Source organism: Cupressus sempervirens, chromosome 5, assembly GCF_028749045.1.
Source record: "Cupressus sempervirens isolate cs-2001-9-10 chromosome 5, ASM2874904v1, whole genome shotgun sequence".
Lineage (NCBI taxonomy): Eukaryota > Viridiplantae > Streptophyta > Pinopsida > Cupressales > Cupressaceae > Cupressus > Cupressus sempervirens.
The window spans coordinates 1,059,093,839-1,059,111,079 of record NC_143122.1 but is presented as its reverse complement, the minus strand read 5'-3'; the positions used below and the strand labels follow the sequence as shown (position 1 = coordinate 1,059,111,079).

The 17,241-nt window shown below is 34.7% G+C and overlaps 1 protein-coding gene across 1 annotated transcript in view; it reads right to left on the bottom strand.

The window, feature by feature from the left end:
* LOC149559613 (proteasome subunit alpha type-6) overlaps positions 1-15,639 on the bottom strand; it is a 41,390-nt gene extending 25,751 nt beyond the window's left edge. The window contains exons 1-3 of the mRNA XM_089833462.1: positions 15,441-15,639; positions 14,558-14,652; positions 14,132-14,213 (exon numbers count right to left, since the gene is read on the bottom strand). Coding sequence (XP_089689588.1) covers positions 14,132-14,213; positions 14,558-14,652; positions 15,441-15,516 — 253 coding nt within the window. The 5' untranslated portion in view covers positions 15,517-15,639. The remainder of the gene's footprint in view (positions 1-14,131; positions 14,214-14,557; positions 14,653-15,440) is intronic.
* Positions 15,640-17,241: the final 1,602 nt, after the last annotated feature.

Sequence of the window (17,241 nt, the reverse complement as noted above, 5' to 3'; positions counted from 1 at the left end):
GGAGGGTCGCTCTATTAAGTTAGGATGTGTAGGGATAAGTATGGTCCGAGGTTGGGAGGTTAAGCCTATTGTTGGTTCCCAAAATTGCAGATTAGAAATCCAAGAGCCCGCCACTTCTCCGATAGGATCTCTCAATCAAATTTTGGCCAACGAACGAAAATCACTTAGATTCCCCTGCACTTCGGGCTCCGCTACACCCAGGTGGGTAAACCTTCACCCCGAACCTAATCACTTGGTTCCAGGCTTTTCTGTAACGAATTTAAACTTGGAGTTCTTCAACTGGCAAGGTCCTCAAACTCGTCGAAACTGGAACTAGATGCTGAATATTTGATAATTGAATGTTTTGTATAAATTTTGTAAATGATGGAAATGATGCTTGTAGAAGGAATATGTAGATTTTCTGATTTCATAATAGAAAAACCAGTGCCTCTGCTCATCCGGGCAATAGAGTCAACTTTGGTGAACTTTTACATACAACTTCATAATGTTCAATGCACTTATACTGCTAACAATTTTAATAATCCAGATGCGACAGACCAATTATAATGCAATCTTAAATTAGTCCAGATTGAATTTTAACTCCGTAGGGAGACAAACTGGATAGAGGTACGAAAACAATTTAATAGTTCACAACACCTATGATAATCAAATCTAAAATGCTAATTGCCCATGTCCATTTATCTGATATCAAAATCATATACAGAATTCTTAAAATATAATTACGAAGGACAATTCGCCTGTAGTTTAAATCTCCATGCCATTAAAGATAAACAAAAGACATTTTATTTTATTTTAAAAATAAAATAATAGACTTTATATTACAAAATCACAATATAGCCCTTATCCCTTCGTACAATATAAAATAAAAAATACTTCTTCTGAAAGTAGATGTGCAAATGTTCGAATATGTTCCTTGTCTTATTTACAAGTCATATTTATATCTTAAATGTATATCTTAAATATAGGACGTGAACTTTTACATTTGAAAATCACGTCTCTTTGAAAATAAATCACACCTCTTATTATAATCGCACCTTTTGATTAAATAATCCTTCTCTAACATAGTCATAACTATGACTTTTAATGACTTTAATTTTTAATAAATGTTCCTCCAATCATTCATTTATTCTCTGCCTTCATCGTTCAAAATCCAAAGTTCCATCATCGACGATTGTTCTTAAATGACGTCTTTGTATCCTTTTATCGCTGCCTATGTTCTTGGGTTGAGTCTATTCATCTCGGTGCATATGTAAATCTTCACCGCTATCGAGCACTCAACATTATCATTGTTTATAAATACTCCGCATGCTGCAATATTCATCACTCGATTTCTTTGTCCTCTGAATTACCGCCGTATGCACTAGATGTGACACACTTCTTAATCTCTTCACAAAAGAAATTTGGCAACGCACGTTTGGGAATTGAATCTGATCAGCTACATGTGATAAAAAACCAAGTATTCTCGTGAATTCACAATGATTCGTATATGTTTTTGTGGTATCTTGATGCCTCCAGTATGTTTATCTTCCGGCAAAGTATTTTAACTTTGAATTGCCATGTGATGTCCGAAAACATCTTATACGATTGACTTGACAGTTTTGAATGCTGGGCGTGATTATCTTCTGGATATGCATCTTACTTGAAAGTAACCTTTGCTGTATTTTGACAATTGATGGTTTGTGTGTTTCATGTTGTTTTCGATTCCTCTGAATGTAATTCGATAGCAATATCCTTCATTATAAATTATATCTGAAGAGTTTTGACAATATATACTTCTCCAACAACCTCAAGTTCAAGTAAGAATGGTATTAGTAATGTGTGGGCACGATTCAGATTAATTCCTATACTTCACAAGTATCCAACGCTAGCGATAAGAGCATATAATCACGAAAGGTCATTACAGTTCAAACAAGTTTAATTTCCTTTCGGCACATGATTTGCTGCTTATAATACATCATCATTCATTGTGATTTAAATCATAGCATGCCTGGAACTTCTTTTGTTGACTAGTATCTTTTTGTGTTTGGACAGAGTATCATCATCGTATTCTTCAGAGTCACTTGAACATGTTGTCGGGTATAGAGATTCACATAATAAATCAACCTTTAGATTGAAGTCTTCCAGACTGCCTCCTATCCAACATCTGGCTATAGTACAACTGCTGTAAATAGAATTAAATGCTGGTTAAGCTTCAACTCATGTTGCTAAGCCCATATGTCAATTAGGATAGATATGTTTCCCGTAGCTGGATGGCTGAGTGTCAATGCTTGAAAATATGATTGCTATGTCAATCAATCTTAAATCTGTCATCTTTAGCTAAAATTTAGCCCTTACACAGTCTGAAACCAGAGGTTCTTCACAACAGTTTAGAGAGATAGAGCTAACTTCCAATCTTGCAACATTGGTTAGGCAACATATGAATATGTAGGTGCTTGGTAGCAGCACAAATTAGATACATTGAATAGCATGGAGGTGTCCAACCCGTTTGATAGAAATCTGATATTTGTTCCCAAAAAATTTGCACATGACAAGGCAAGGTGTGGAATCAATTGTGAATCCCTTTGCTTTTCTTGATTTCACTCTGGTCGATTCATATGTCAAAGAAATTGGGAGTGATAAAAACAGAAGTATATTGAATTTTAAAATGCAAGCAAATGCATTCTCAGACTTCCTTCCAACTCGCTCATGTTTCGTAGACTTATATTGAACAATGCAAACAACATAGTAAGAATCATCACCGATACTGCACCTTTAAATTTTCCTTTCTTCAGCAAACCAACATTGCTGTCAATATTTTATCAAGTCTCCAGCATTATTTCATAAATGAAGGTCTTAAATTTTGCCAAAATTTGGAGTCCCATCACCTATGTCAACACTTCTCTAACCAATGTCAAGGCTCGAACATCAAGATAAAGGGATTCTTCCGTTATTTCTGTATGTTTCTTTTGCACTTTTTCCTTTAATCCTCAAAAGAATAAATAGATATTTTAGTTTTCTAATAGCATAATTTAAATGAATATATTAGTTGTTATAGAAGTTAGTTGTTACTTTGTTTTCAGCTGAATACGTTATCAGTTAGAAATGGTTAAAATGTTACCAATATATTTATTTATTTCTTTTGATCTCGTTAAATCAGCTAAGCACGAAATACAGATAGAATAGAACCAGTTACTTTTAATATAGTTATATTTTAGTTAATGGAAGTCATTGTCATGTGAAATGGAATCAGTTATTAAATCAGATTATTTGATTTAATTTGGCTATGAAAATTCGTTTGTTACACAATTCCTAAACATGGGAGCTGGCTGAAGAGCACACGGAAAATACTAAGGGGGGCAGGGGAGAGGGGGAATCAGAATTTCATTACTATAAAATTTTAAAAGCATGAAATCATATTAAATGTAATAACTATTACTGAGAAGTTACTGAGAAGTAATTGGTAAAATATCTGTTGTATTAACAAATGATCGAAATGATAATTATAAAAGATTTACAAGAATACAAAACTAACAAGTTTATAATAAGAAACTGAAGAAGATCAAAGAAACAATCTTATCTACATATTTTATATATTATACAAAGATGACAACTAATCAGTAATAAAACAATATAATAATACCCTTTTTCTTAATGGTCAATATGTCAACAACACCAAGTTGCCACCTAAATTTAGCAAACATGTATGGGCCAAGAGGCTTGGTGAAAATGTTTGTAGTTTGATTCACAATTGGAACATATTGCAATAAAATTGTTTCGTCTTCAACCAACTGCCAAATGCAATGACACTGAAGTCCACATGTTTGGTTCTTTCATGGAAGACCAAATTCTTGGCAAGTTTGAGAAATCCCTAATTATCAAAGAATAATGGAAACGGACCTACTTGAGATATTTGCATATCCGGAAGCATCCAGCAAAGCCAAACTTTCTCACAAGTTGCTTTAACTTCTCCTAGATGCTTTGTTTCAATCGAGGAGATAGACACTACCTACTTCCTTTTATTAGTCCACGTGTTCACACCAAATCCCAAATTGAACAGACATCCAAAGATCGATTTCTTATCATCAACTAAATCTAGCCAATCTGAATCTGTGAACTCACTACCAAATCTAGCATCATGACCCAATGTATAAAAGTCCATAATCAGAGGTGTCCTTCACATTACGCAGCACACACTTCACTACTACCCATTGATCAACCTTTGGGGTTGTCATGAAACGTGAAATGTAGCTCCAGCGGCAATGGAATAGATGAGATTGCCTACTAGTTGCCTAAAAGTGGTTTCATTAACACGAAGATAATCAAGCTTGGCTAACGACTTCATTCCTTTCTTCATTGATGTGGAAGCAAGTTTACAATCCCACATCCAAAACCTATCAAACAATTTCCTAGCATACTTAGACTAGGAAATAAAATTGCTATGATCAATACGCCAAAACTCAACCCCTAAACAATAATGGAGAAGCCCTAAATCTATCATGTCAAAATCCTTGCAGAAGTCTTATTTTATTTTGGCAACCAAACGTGTTGAATTGCCAATAATGAATAGGTCATCCACAAAGACAATAAGAAAGATAACATCATCATCATAGTGTTTGATATACATATCATTGTAAGAAGGGCAAAACTAAAAATCATGAGCAACCAAGTATTGATCAATCTTGATGTACCGCACTCGAGGAGCATGTTTCATTCCATGGAGTGCTTTCTTGAGTCGACATACTTGATGTTCTTTGTCAACAACCTTGAAACCAGTAAGTTGTCATGTAGACTTTTTCCTACAACTCATCGTTGAGGAAGGCACTCTTAACATCTATCTAATGGTCTTTTCATCCAAATTGCGTTGCAATGGCGAAAAGAAGACGAATTGTACTCATCTTGGCAATAGGAGCAAAAGTCTCCTCATAGTTAGTGCCCTCCCACTTTGTGGTTCCTCGAGTAACTAAGGTAGCCTTGAATTTATCTAAGGTACCATTTGCATGATACTTGACCTTATACACCCTAAAGGAAGATCAGTGAGAACCCAAGTGGTGTTCTTCAAAAGATTAGTTTACATCCATTGTCTATTCCCACTTCGAAATCCCGTTTGCCTCTACAAATGTTTGAGGCTCATAAATACTATGAAGGTTGGCCATGAGAGCAACATTAATTGTGTTTTGTTGTTTGCCCTTATTTCTAAAAACTCTGCCTTGAATGAGCTCATTAGGACGAAGATGACTGATGTTCTTAGCCCACCCTTTAGGTTGGAGAGTAGTTGTGCCAACATCAAATGGAGGAGTAATAACTACAGTTGGAGGTGGAAGAGGATCTGGAATAGGTGGAAGATTAGCATCTTCTAAAGGAAATTCAGGCAATGCATCATCACATACAAAATAAGCATCATCCCTCCCAGTAGGTGAACCAAATGGGAGATAGACAGCGAAACCAAAAACATTCAAAGGTTGATAATCTAAGTTTTGCTCAAATGAGGAAAGTTGATTTGGTCCACATTCTTCATCAGAGACAACACTGTGATTGAAGATAAGATGCTTCATGTCTACATCAATCAGTCACTAAGCCTTATGGTTGTCATTGTATCATGTAAACATAAGCATATGACTATTGAAATCCAACTTGGAGCATTGGGCATCTAGAATCCATGCATATGCTAAACAGCCAAAACTTTCAAATGGATGATCCTAGGTTTGTGACCAGCCCAAGCTTTATCATAAGTCCTCCCCTTAACAACATGTGTAGGAAGGCAATTAAGGAGATACGCTACAGTAAACACTACTTTTGCCTAATTTTTCTTAGGACATTTTTGTGTTCCATCATTGACTTGGCCATCCATAATGGTAAGGTTATGATGTTCTACAACACCATCATGTTGAGGGTTGTATAGTGTGGTTAACTAATGTTTCATGCCATGTATATCATAGAAAGTGGACAAAGTAGTAATACAAACCCACCCGACTATATTTGAACATTGCCCTTACTAACACCAGTATACTCTTCACCCCCTCCAAATATGACTAAATTAGTGTACAGAGAAAATTCTACATACCAATCACGCTTATGAATGAAATATCGAGAAACACCAGAATCCATATACCAAGCAAAAGATTTCACATTGTCTATACAAGTCTTTTAGCCATGAAAGCGTAAATGACAGACTCTTTCTGCTATGTGTGCTTAGCAACATTAGCTTTAGGCTAAGAACATCCCTGGTTTTGTTGTTCGAAAGCTAAACATTGCAACAATCCTTAATCATATAGCCATTTTTATGACAATATTTAGATTCAACCTTCTTCTTTGAACTATCCTAAGATTGACTTGAGCCCCTTTGCTAAGATAAAAGACTAAGATTTGTCTTTATCCTTATAAAAGGATTTGGTTGCAAAGGCATGCTTGAGGAGAACAAAGTGGCACTACTACCAAACTATCATTTCCAATGATCCTCCTATAGGAGTTTAGTGCAAAACTCTGGAAATTTCATATCAACATTAGGTTAAGTAAGGTTGAGATGTTCTATGAAGTGCTCATAAGATTGAGGTAGACTCTTTCAAGGTGACGATTACCATATCTTTCTTCCTCCATTTTCCAACCAATAGCTTCGAGTTGAACTCAAATGTCCTTAAACATTGTGAGATTCTCCTAAAAGGCAACTAGTCATCTGTAACAAAGAGCTTCAAAAGCATGGCAGTTGCACAACTCCAATTGTCAAACTTGTCATAGTCTAATCCAACTATGGTAGGACAAGTCTCAATTACTAAAACAAGATCATCAAGGCATTACATTTGAAGATTGTCAGCATATGATGCTTCCAAGTTATAATTTTTGTCCTTCAATCTTTGATTGCCTTCCAAAATTAAGTTGGTCAATGATATCTTACACGCTTCCCAATGCACGCAAAAACAAAGAGGTGATAGTACAAAATCTGAAACATGAATCCCAATGCAAAAAACAAAGGCAAATTGCACATAGACTTAAAAAAATTAAGTATGACTCGCATGGATTTCAAGAAAAAAATCTGACTGACCCAGAAAAATCCGCTGAAGACCCATAAGAGCTCTCAAAAAACCCACAAAAAATATGTAATCAAAATCTGAAATGGTTAACAGCGAGGTTCTGAAAGAAGCCCTAGGCAGTTGTGAAAGAATGAAGGCAATTTTGCAGATAGAAAAAAATGTGAAAAAACCTTAGTCACACAGAACACAGAGGCTGCAAAAGTACTGCAGGTGTCAAAAATGGCCATAAATTTTCTTGCAAATGATGTAGACACGAGCAAGTTAAAAATTGTTATGCATGAAAACAGACTAAAAAATGCAGTCAAGATGGTCGTACTGGCTGGTTTAGAAGCTAAAACAACCACATTAATGGTCACTTTGAACCAGAAAAAGGCAGTGTGGGAGCTACCAAAGACCCCGAAAGAGCCTGCATTAGAAATATAGACAAAAACCTATGTTACCCCAAGTTTCTGGGACGAGGGGACGGGGGAACGGGTAAACGGGTTTCCGGGACAATTTTCTTTTTTGCTGAAACAGGGGATGGCAGGGGATGGCTTTATATATATATATATATATATATATATATATATATATATATATATATATATATATATTCGTCAACTCTACATTCATCACAGCAACATAGTTTAAAATTATCAATTCCATTAATCAAATAATGATTCATCAATGATCATAGAGCATAGCAATCAGCACCTAATCGCATCATAGAAAATTCTAAATAGCATCATTTTCAATAGTAATTTAAGTACTTAAAATAACATTAGTACATAATGAAATGAATCAAATAAGAGAATGAAAAACATCAACTCTCAATAAAATGGAAACGTTGAATAGATAAAGACTCAAATTTTAAACTTTTAAACTTTTAAAGTATCAACTATAGTGTATCAATGATCATATTGATATATAATCATTCCATCAATGTATCAACTATCGATCATCATATAATATTATAATGTCAAGACAAAACACTCAAAAGTCTGAAACATCAAAGTCAAAATGAAAACAAAAGATGCTAAGGCAGCTGCCCCTAATCATCCATATCAAAGTCACCATCACTATCATCCCGAGCTTCAAAATGAAAACAAAGATACTATGGAAGCCGCCCTTAATCATTCATTTTATAATATATTTTATAAAAAAATACACTTTCACAAGTCCAAGCCCGCAGATGACTGGAAAATCATTTTTTTAATGGTTTAAGTTTAATAAATTTTAATAGGAAATGTTTTATGCAGTCCCTGGGACGTTAGGAAACGGAAAAACGGTCCCCGAAACAGTCAACGTGGTTCGGAAACTCATTGACCATTTCCAAAGTTTCGGAGACGCGTTTCCTATTTTCTTCTCTGAGTGGGGACGTCTGGGAAACGTCCCCTACCATCCCCCCGTCCCCAAAACCGTCCCCGTTTCCGAAACTTCAAGTTTAGGGGTGGAAACGCATCCCCGGGTAACATAGACAAAAATAAGCCACGTAAAAAGAGCAACATGGGCAATGCAGATATTCTTGCAATCCTGAAAAGGGATGGAAAAAATATACGGGTATGTGCAGAGAGATTTGCAAAAAATGTCACAAACAATGAAGAAGAAAACCCTGAGAAAATTCAAAAAATTTAAACCAAGTAATTTCAATGAAGAAATTAAAAGAAAAATTTAATCAGCTTTGATTCCATATTATTGAGAATTAATTGGTAAAATATTTATATTAACAAGTCATCAGAAGGATCGTTATAAAGGATTTACAAGAATACAAAATTAGTGAGTTTCTAATAAGAAATTGAAGACGATCGAAGAAACAATTTCATCTACATATTATACAAAATTGACCATTAAATAGTTTTAAAATTTATATTCTAATAATAAGAGCAACCATCAAGATACAAACAAAAAAATTCTCGTGGAAAACCCTTGCAGGTAAAAAACCACAGCATACAGAGCATTCATTAACGAAGAATGGGCACCAACCCAAATTTCAAATGCAAATACCAACCCTCTTGAAAGCATCAACTCCAAACACTACAAAGCACCAACTTCAGAAAGCTGAGGCACCAACCCAAAACTTAATTACAATTTTCAGAACACACTGCTCAAATTCATCTTCAAAGTCAACTCCCTCATTATGCTTCGTTTGCACAATTCAAATAATATATCCTTCACACAAAATAAGGTCCTTCAAAAATATACTGGAACTCAAATATATACTTGACTGAGCCATAGATCACCGTAACTTTCTTGAAATGACATTCTTCAATAATATACTGAATCTCAAATATATACTTGACTTAGCTATAGATTACCGTACCTTTCTTGAAATTACAACTCCTATTGACTGAAAATCCTAGTTGTCCAGCAACCTTAAACATTCATACCAAGCATTCATCCACTTCACTCGAGACTCAAACATTCTTCAATAATATACTGGATCTCAAATATATACTTGACTTAGCTATAGATTACTGCACCTTTCTTGAAATAACAACTCCTATTGACTGAAAATTCCAGTTGCCCGGCACCCTTAAACATTCATATCAAGCATTCATCCACTTCACTCAAGACTGAAACAAAGTACACTTCCAACAAATACACCTGTTTTCTCCTCATATTAAAAATTTATCACCATTCAGGTATCTCCAGAATAATTGATGCTGCTTCTATCACAAGTCTCCACTTCTTTTACAGACTGCTAATTTTGAAAAAGCTGACTCTTGTGCAGTACAAACATCTTCCAGCCTCAAGCCACCTTTGCACACCCACCTCAACACTCTCTATATACCATTTATTCGATACATCCTTTATTCACATATTCAACTTTTCTACCACTCCAGAAACTATGTTACCCCAAGTTTCCGGGACGAGGGGACGGGGGGACGGGGAAACGGGTTTCCGGGACGGATTTTTTTTTGCCGAAACAAGGGACGGCAGGGGACGGCTATATATATATATATATATATATATATATATATATATATATATATATATATATATATATATATATATATATATATATATATATATATATATATCTGAATTTTCAAATATATTCATCAATTCTACATTCATCATAGCAACATAGTTTTAAATTATCAATTTCATTCATCAAATAATGATCCATCAAGACCATAGAGCATAGCAATCAGCATCTAATCAAATCATCGTAGAAAATTCTAAATAGCATCATTTTCAATCATCATTTAAGTACTTAAGATACCATTAGCACATAATGAAATGAGTCAAATAAGAGAATGAAAAACATCAACTCTCAATAAAATGGAAACATTGAATAGATAAAGACTCAAACTTTAAAGTTTTAAACTTTTGAAGTATCAACTATAGTGTATCAATGATCATATAATATTATAATGTCAAGACAAAACACTCCAAGTCTGAAACATCAAAGTCAAAATGAAAACAAAAGATACTAAGGCAGCTGCCCCTAATCATCCATATCAAAGTCACTATCACTATCATCCTGAGCTTCAAAATGAAAACAAAGATGGTATGATAGTTGCCCCTAATCATTCATTTTATAATATATTTTATAAAAAAATTGACTTCTACATGTCCGGGCCTGCAGATGACTGGAAAATCATTTTTTTAATGGTTTTTTTGAGTTTAATAAATTTTGATAGGAAACCTTTTATGCAGTCCCCAGGACATTAGGAAACGGAAAAACAGTCCCCGAAACGGTCAACGTGGTTCGGAAACTCGTTGACCGTTTCCGAAATTTCGGGGACGCGTTTCCTGTTTTCTTCTCCAAGTGGGGATGCCTGGGAAACGTCCCCTGCCGTCCCCCCGTCCCCGAAACCGTCCCCGTTTCCGAAACTTCAGGTTTAGGGGTGGAAACGCGTCCCCGGGTAACATAGTCCAGAAACAAATGTCCAACAATTATATGGAAAAATCTTGATACATGCTCCATTCAACAAAAAACGACATCACCCATTCACTCATTGAAAACATAATAAAAAACAGCTGCTGGTCTCAGTTACACTGTTACCAGTGTTCGTTCATCTGCTAACATAAACAAAACAAACAGTTACACCCAGCCATATGAAATTTCTTCATGTTACTCATCTGTTACAGCTGTACATCAAAATCACACAGCTTAAGGAGAAAAACTTCAATCAAATGCCCTCGTTGGAAAACGCAGCACTTAAAAATAGAGATCACACAAACAACTTGATCTGAAACAGTGCAAACCTATCAATCTTACCCGATTCTATTTTTAGCCACTGTCACTTGGAAAACAATTCTCCAATATCATCCCAGCATTGTTTCAAACTAAAGCTTCATTTTTTAATTACTCACATCTCTTCCAGCTCTTCTCATTGTATGAACTAATTTTTTTATGTACATCTTAATAAAGTTCATTTATGCAGCCTTGAAATGTAACACAGAAACAATTCTTATCCTATTTTTGTCTTCTTTTGCCAAAAATAAGTTTTTGAACCCCAATAATTCATTTGTTTCAAATATAACACCAAAACTATTAGTTTTGAAACCTGTCAGAATGAGCATATCTATATAGTGAATATTCATTTAATTCAGCCGTCATATTCGAAGTCAAACCTTTCTTACGGTGATCGCTGCTCTTAATGAACTTCTGCCACTTTAATATCTCAAAAGCTGCTCTGTGTAACCTGATGTGGTAGTCTGCCCTTTTGAAAATTCAAACAATGAAGTGGCACATCATATGGCAATCTGACTAGGGCCTAGGCAAACATCAGCAGACAAGTAGAGACACAACTGGCTTAAGCATGGCAAAGCACCTCAACCAAGCAAGCAAGTAGCTCAATAAATTTTCTAATACTCTTAAGTCAAAGAACCAAAACTCAGAATCGGAAGGCCAACTCAACTTGTCAATCGGATCAGAATAGGCTACGAATCAGCAAAGTGAAAAAAAAACCCTTGAAAGTTAAGGATTTTAACAATTTAAAACTTATTTCATACACCCTTTATTGAATATAACTTTAAAACACTATAACATCATCAAATAGAGGCTAACGTACATAAACAAAGAACATAAATGATAAATCCATCACATTCGTAAAATGTAAATTGTAATTTGTAGCTGAAGTAAATAGAAAATATAGGATCATATGTGATATATAGAATTATAAATGTTGTCGAATCATAAATGTATGCAAGATGAAGATCCAAAAAATCAATGACATCAAATCATAAATGTGTAAGATGTAGATCCATGAAATGTATGTCTATCTGTAGACAATGAAAAAACAAGTCTATCTACTCTAGCTCTAGCTCAAGTCTATCTCTCACTTTTCCTCTCCTTTTATCATACACAACAAATATAAGGTCTTTTAGGGTTATGGGAGAGATCTAAAAAAAATCATTACAAAAAGTTGTAATTTTTTAATGTTTTTAAGTTGTTCAATTGGGCTGCCCAATTTTTCGAGCCGATCCATGGTGATTCATTGGAAAAATAAGCAATCCGATTCACCGAGTTTGGAAAAATCGCCGATCCGATTCACTGGATTAGGAAAAATCACTCAAGCTAAGTCAAATCGCTGAATCTCGTGAATCCTCTAAGATTTATACAACCTTGATCATCTATATTTGACGCCAATGACAACATATTCAACATAGTCTTCTTGATTCAGTAGCATCTCATCATATTACATCTTCTTATGATATGTTCTTTTCTTTTCATCCTTGTAACTTACCAAATGTATTGATGTGATGAAGGTTTGTTGTAAAATATCTATTGAGATGGGAGAAATAACTTTGAAGAATGTACTTTGTGATTCTTCCTTGTCATCTGATATCTTCTCTGTTTATCAAACTGCTCATTAACAAAGCAATAAATATTATATTAACTAGGCATATTTAGTTTATTAGGTAATTTCTGAATAACAGATAACTGGAATAGTGACAACTTGTGCACAAAATTTTGATTTCTGCAACTTCAAGCCATTAAGTGCATACACATAAAAACACAAATATAGAACATAAGTCATTTATTATTTTATTATAATTTTTATTATGATAATTATCATGACTACGATTAAAATTCCAAAAAAATAGCTCAGACGCGAAAATATTTCAATTTTCAATACTATCAGATTTTAAAATATCCCTATAAACTTTTGGTGGACTTCTATCCAAGAATATCTGTTTGCATGTAATTAAAATGCAGTTATAAATTTTTGAATCATACATCATTCATTTTTCTTTTTCAATTAGATTTGATTGAGTAAATCCTAGATTTGACTACTGAATTTTATGGGATAGAGATTGTTTTACAAATAATGTTAGTATGGCTACCGTTAAGGTTGATAATAGTGTGTAGGTTCCTAGCAATTTCAACAATGTTTACATCTGTTTTACAGGTCCTCTAATGGATGGCTAAGTTCTGGAAAATCATTTAGAAAATAAGGAGACAATTGCCCACATGGTATATGAAAGGTTGAGTAACATTTGTGCCAACCCAACTCCCTATAATATTTTTTAAAAATCTTAATTCCCTCAGGATTCTACCTTGTGACAATGTTTAAGGTAACCTAGGCTGTGCTAAACCACCTATATTTTGTGTGATCCCTTTTCTTTTATAGAAGACCATAGTTTCATACTCTAGTAGGCCTAAGTCCTGACCAAGAACTAAATTTGGGTTATTACAAAATTGAAGACCAAAGTTCAAGTTCCCCCAAGAACCATTGTGCTAGCTCCAGAAAGTTCATGCCTCAAGAAACGTGTGGTTGTGGAAAAGGCCACACATTCATGCCCAAGAATCAGGCCCCCCTTTATAACCCAAAGGCTATGAGGCCATTAATCCTTCAATTACCAATCAGAAAATGAACATGATTCATTCTGACATTACTTTACCTTCATAACCAGGAAGAGCTTTCAGTCATACTTTCTATACCTAATTTCCACAGAACAAATAGGTAAATCCCTACATGACTTCACAATATAGAACTGGAAATTAAAAAAAAATACCAAAAATTGTGATGTCCAAAGGATCTTAATTTTATACTAATGTAATGGGGCACACTTGCCAGATCAAATATCACTCAAGTTTACAACTCCTATGAATGTGATCCGAAGTTACCCCACATATTAAAAGCAACATATATCTTTGCAACCGTTTACCACAAAGTAAAGAACAGTCATACCTGTCATCCCAGTTGCCAACAAACCAACAAATTTTGTAATTGGAAAAAGATGGGTAACACTGGTTTGATCAAGAAGCTTGTCCTGCATATAAAAATGACAAAAGATGAGCATTGCAAATTGCAATGAAAGATGGTAATAGCATGGTCATGAACAAGCTTCAAGTCCCCACAGAAAAAATAGCGAACATGAGGCACAGGTGTGATCTAATGACTATGAAAGGAGATCTATATTTGCAAGTCATAACAATGTAGCGTACACTTACCCAGCACAGTATTTAAAATGAAACATAAACCTCACCCAAGTTTTACAAATAGAAATAATAATTAATAGATTGTTAATTAGAAAAACATAAAATAACAATTTTTAAAAACTCTAAAAAACCCAAAAGAAAAAAACTTCTGGTGCATTAAAAGATAAGATCATACCGGTACTTTTTTCTGAGTTACAACACAAACCGAATCCTGACCACGAACACCGATGGATGTAATACCAGCGGCCTTGACAGCTTTAAAAGCATATTCTGTCATTCAAAATCACAAAATCAACATTAACTCAAACTAAATGCAACAAACAAGCCTGGGACCCTCCTGCAGATAACTTAAGCAAAATTTCAATGTCAGCAATTCAGAATAACAATTTGTCACAAAAGAACAACATCTTTCCAATCAATGACAAACTCCTAGTATTGTCAATTTAATTTTCCTTCGTACATGGCTGACTGATCAAGACAGCAAATCGTCGAGGAAAACACCTATATTCGAACTAAAGAAGGCTTGTAGCCCAAATGTTTCGGGAATAAAATGGATGTTACACTTCCAAAACCCTTATTTACGTTGGGTACAACAGCAAACTAAAAAGAGTGCAACGGCAAGATTCCCAAAATCACCCAAAAAACATGCGTTTCGCAATGGCGCCCTTGCTAAGATAAACACGACTTTGGCACAGAACCCTCTGGCAAATGTTAAAATGATTTTTCTCCGTATCACCCGCTGGTAATATCATAAACTATTGATCCCTCTACTATACCAGAAAGACCTTTTGCATAAGCTTCAAAACAATAACGATCTAAAGAAGTTTTTTAACAGAGCATCCTCTGCGCATTGGGTTCATATAACATTAAAATTGGATACTCCGAAAGACGTGACCGAGTGCACATATTGAGAACATTTAATTGAAGATTCGAAAGTGGGGATTATGCCAAAAGTAGGATTCATTGCATAAGAACACTGTAAATGAAAATAATGACCATCTCAGTTAACCTTCTAAATAATTTTCAAGGGTTTTATATTAAAAGGGGAAAGAACTAACCAACTTGATAGAGTCGACCTTCTGGTGAAAATATAGTGATGTGCCGATCGTATCCAGCTCCAGTACCACGGCTCATTCTGATAAATCTGAATGCCCTAGAGAAGGAAAGGCGCCTCACCCCAAATTTTCACGTGTTTTTCTGGATTTCTCTTATCCTGCGAAGATTTGGATTTCTTCTCCTTTACGTCAAAGATAAAGTGTTTGGGGCCATTTGGCCAACAGGTTATGTAGTGCTAGATCACGTCCAAAACCTGCCTGAAATGATGTCTGACGCCGCCAAAAGAACAACCGCTGCCGTTAAAAGCAGCATGTGCCTCCCGGTAAATTGAGCGGGCATTTTAGAGGTATAATCTAATTGTATTTTAGCTAAACCATTATAATCTTTGGTCCTCTTACCTCATGTCCCCACGAGGCTGTCTGATTTTCTTTCGTCCGAAAGGTTGCAATGTGTTAGTCGATGGCAACATATATTTATTAGCGTTATATTATTTAGTTAAAATTTAAGTTAGATAATAGATGATAGATAGGAATGTGTTTTTGTTTTTTTTTAATCTCTTTCTAAGTGAAAAGGCTTTGTTGAACAATGGGTGAATCCAATTTATTGGTGAAGCATTGGTCTTCAATTTGTTCTTTTTGTTTTAATGTGAAAAAAGATTATTCAATTAGTCTTCCTTCTTTTTCCTAAGAATTGTGTAATGAACTATTTTACATTTTTTAAAATCTATCGAAGGAGAACATCGATTGAAAGCAAAGGTTGTTTGTTGATTTGACTCTTAACATGGTTGTGAATGTCAAACCTTGCCTCTATGATTTGCCAATGTTGATTGTTGCTTTATGTAAGTTAGTCCTTGGGATTTGTGGATTGTTATAGCCCATGTCATGGTAAGCAGTATTTGCCTTCGATTGTCTAGTGACATAGGAATTATTGGCATGGTCTTGGGGTCATCATCATTCCATGGTGGATCGCAGTAATTGTTGAACCTCGTTGCAACGTATATTGGAACATTTGGTTTCTGAGAACTATGTAATGTACTATTTTACATTTTTCAAAATATATCGAAGGAGAACATCGATTGAAAGTGAAGATTGTTTATTGATTTGACTCTTAACATAGTTTTGAATGTCAAACCTCATCCCTTTGTTTTGCCAATGTTGATTGTTATAGCCCATGCCATGGTAAGCAGTATTTGCCTTCAATTGTCTAGTGACATAGGAATTATTGGCATGGTCTTGGGGTCATAATCATTCTATGATGGACCATAGTAATTATTGAACCTCGTTGCAATGTACATTGGAACATTTGGTGGGCTAGATCCAAGGTTGTAAATAATTGGAATTATTTCATCAAGAGCTCCATTTATCAACCACGCTTGTGTCCATATGTTAGTTGTTAGCAATATATGTTGGCATTGGCGAAGTAGGATATGCTTATCTAGTTGTTTGGCAATGTTGTTGTTTTCTATTATTCTTTCTAGTGGTTGTTGCAACACTCACTACAATTGGGCAATTTAGCATTTTTAACATTTTACTATTATGTAACCTAACCAAATTGTTGGTAGAAAATAAGTGCATTGATTTGTTGAATTCTTTTTTTTTACTTAATGTCATATGTGTATTTGTGTGCTTCATTAAGAGTTCCTAATCCCTCTTGTCTTGGATCAACTTCTTGTATATTTTGTAACAATTGTTGAAATTGTGATATTGCTATCAAGATTTAACTATGTGATTTTGAGTCAAACTCATTGATCCATGTTTCATGAGTAGTGATTCAACATGAATCCATCTCTCATGAGAATAAATG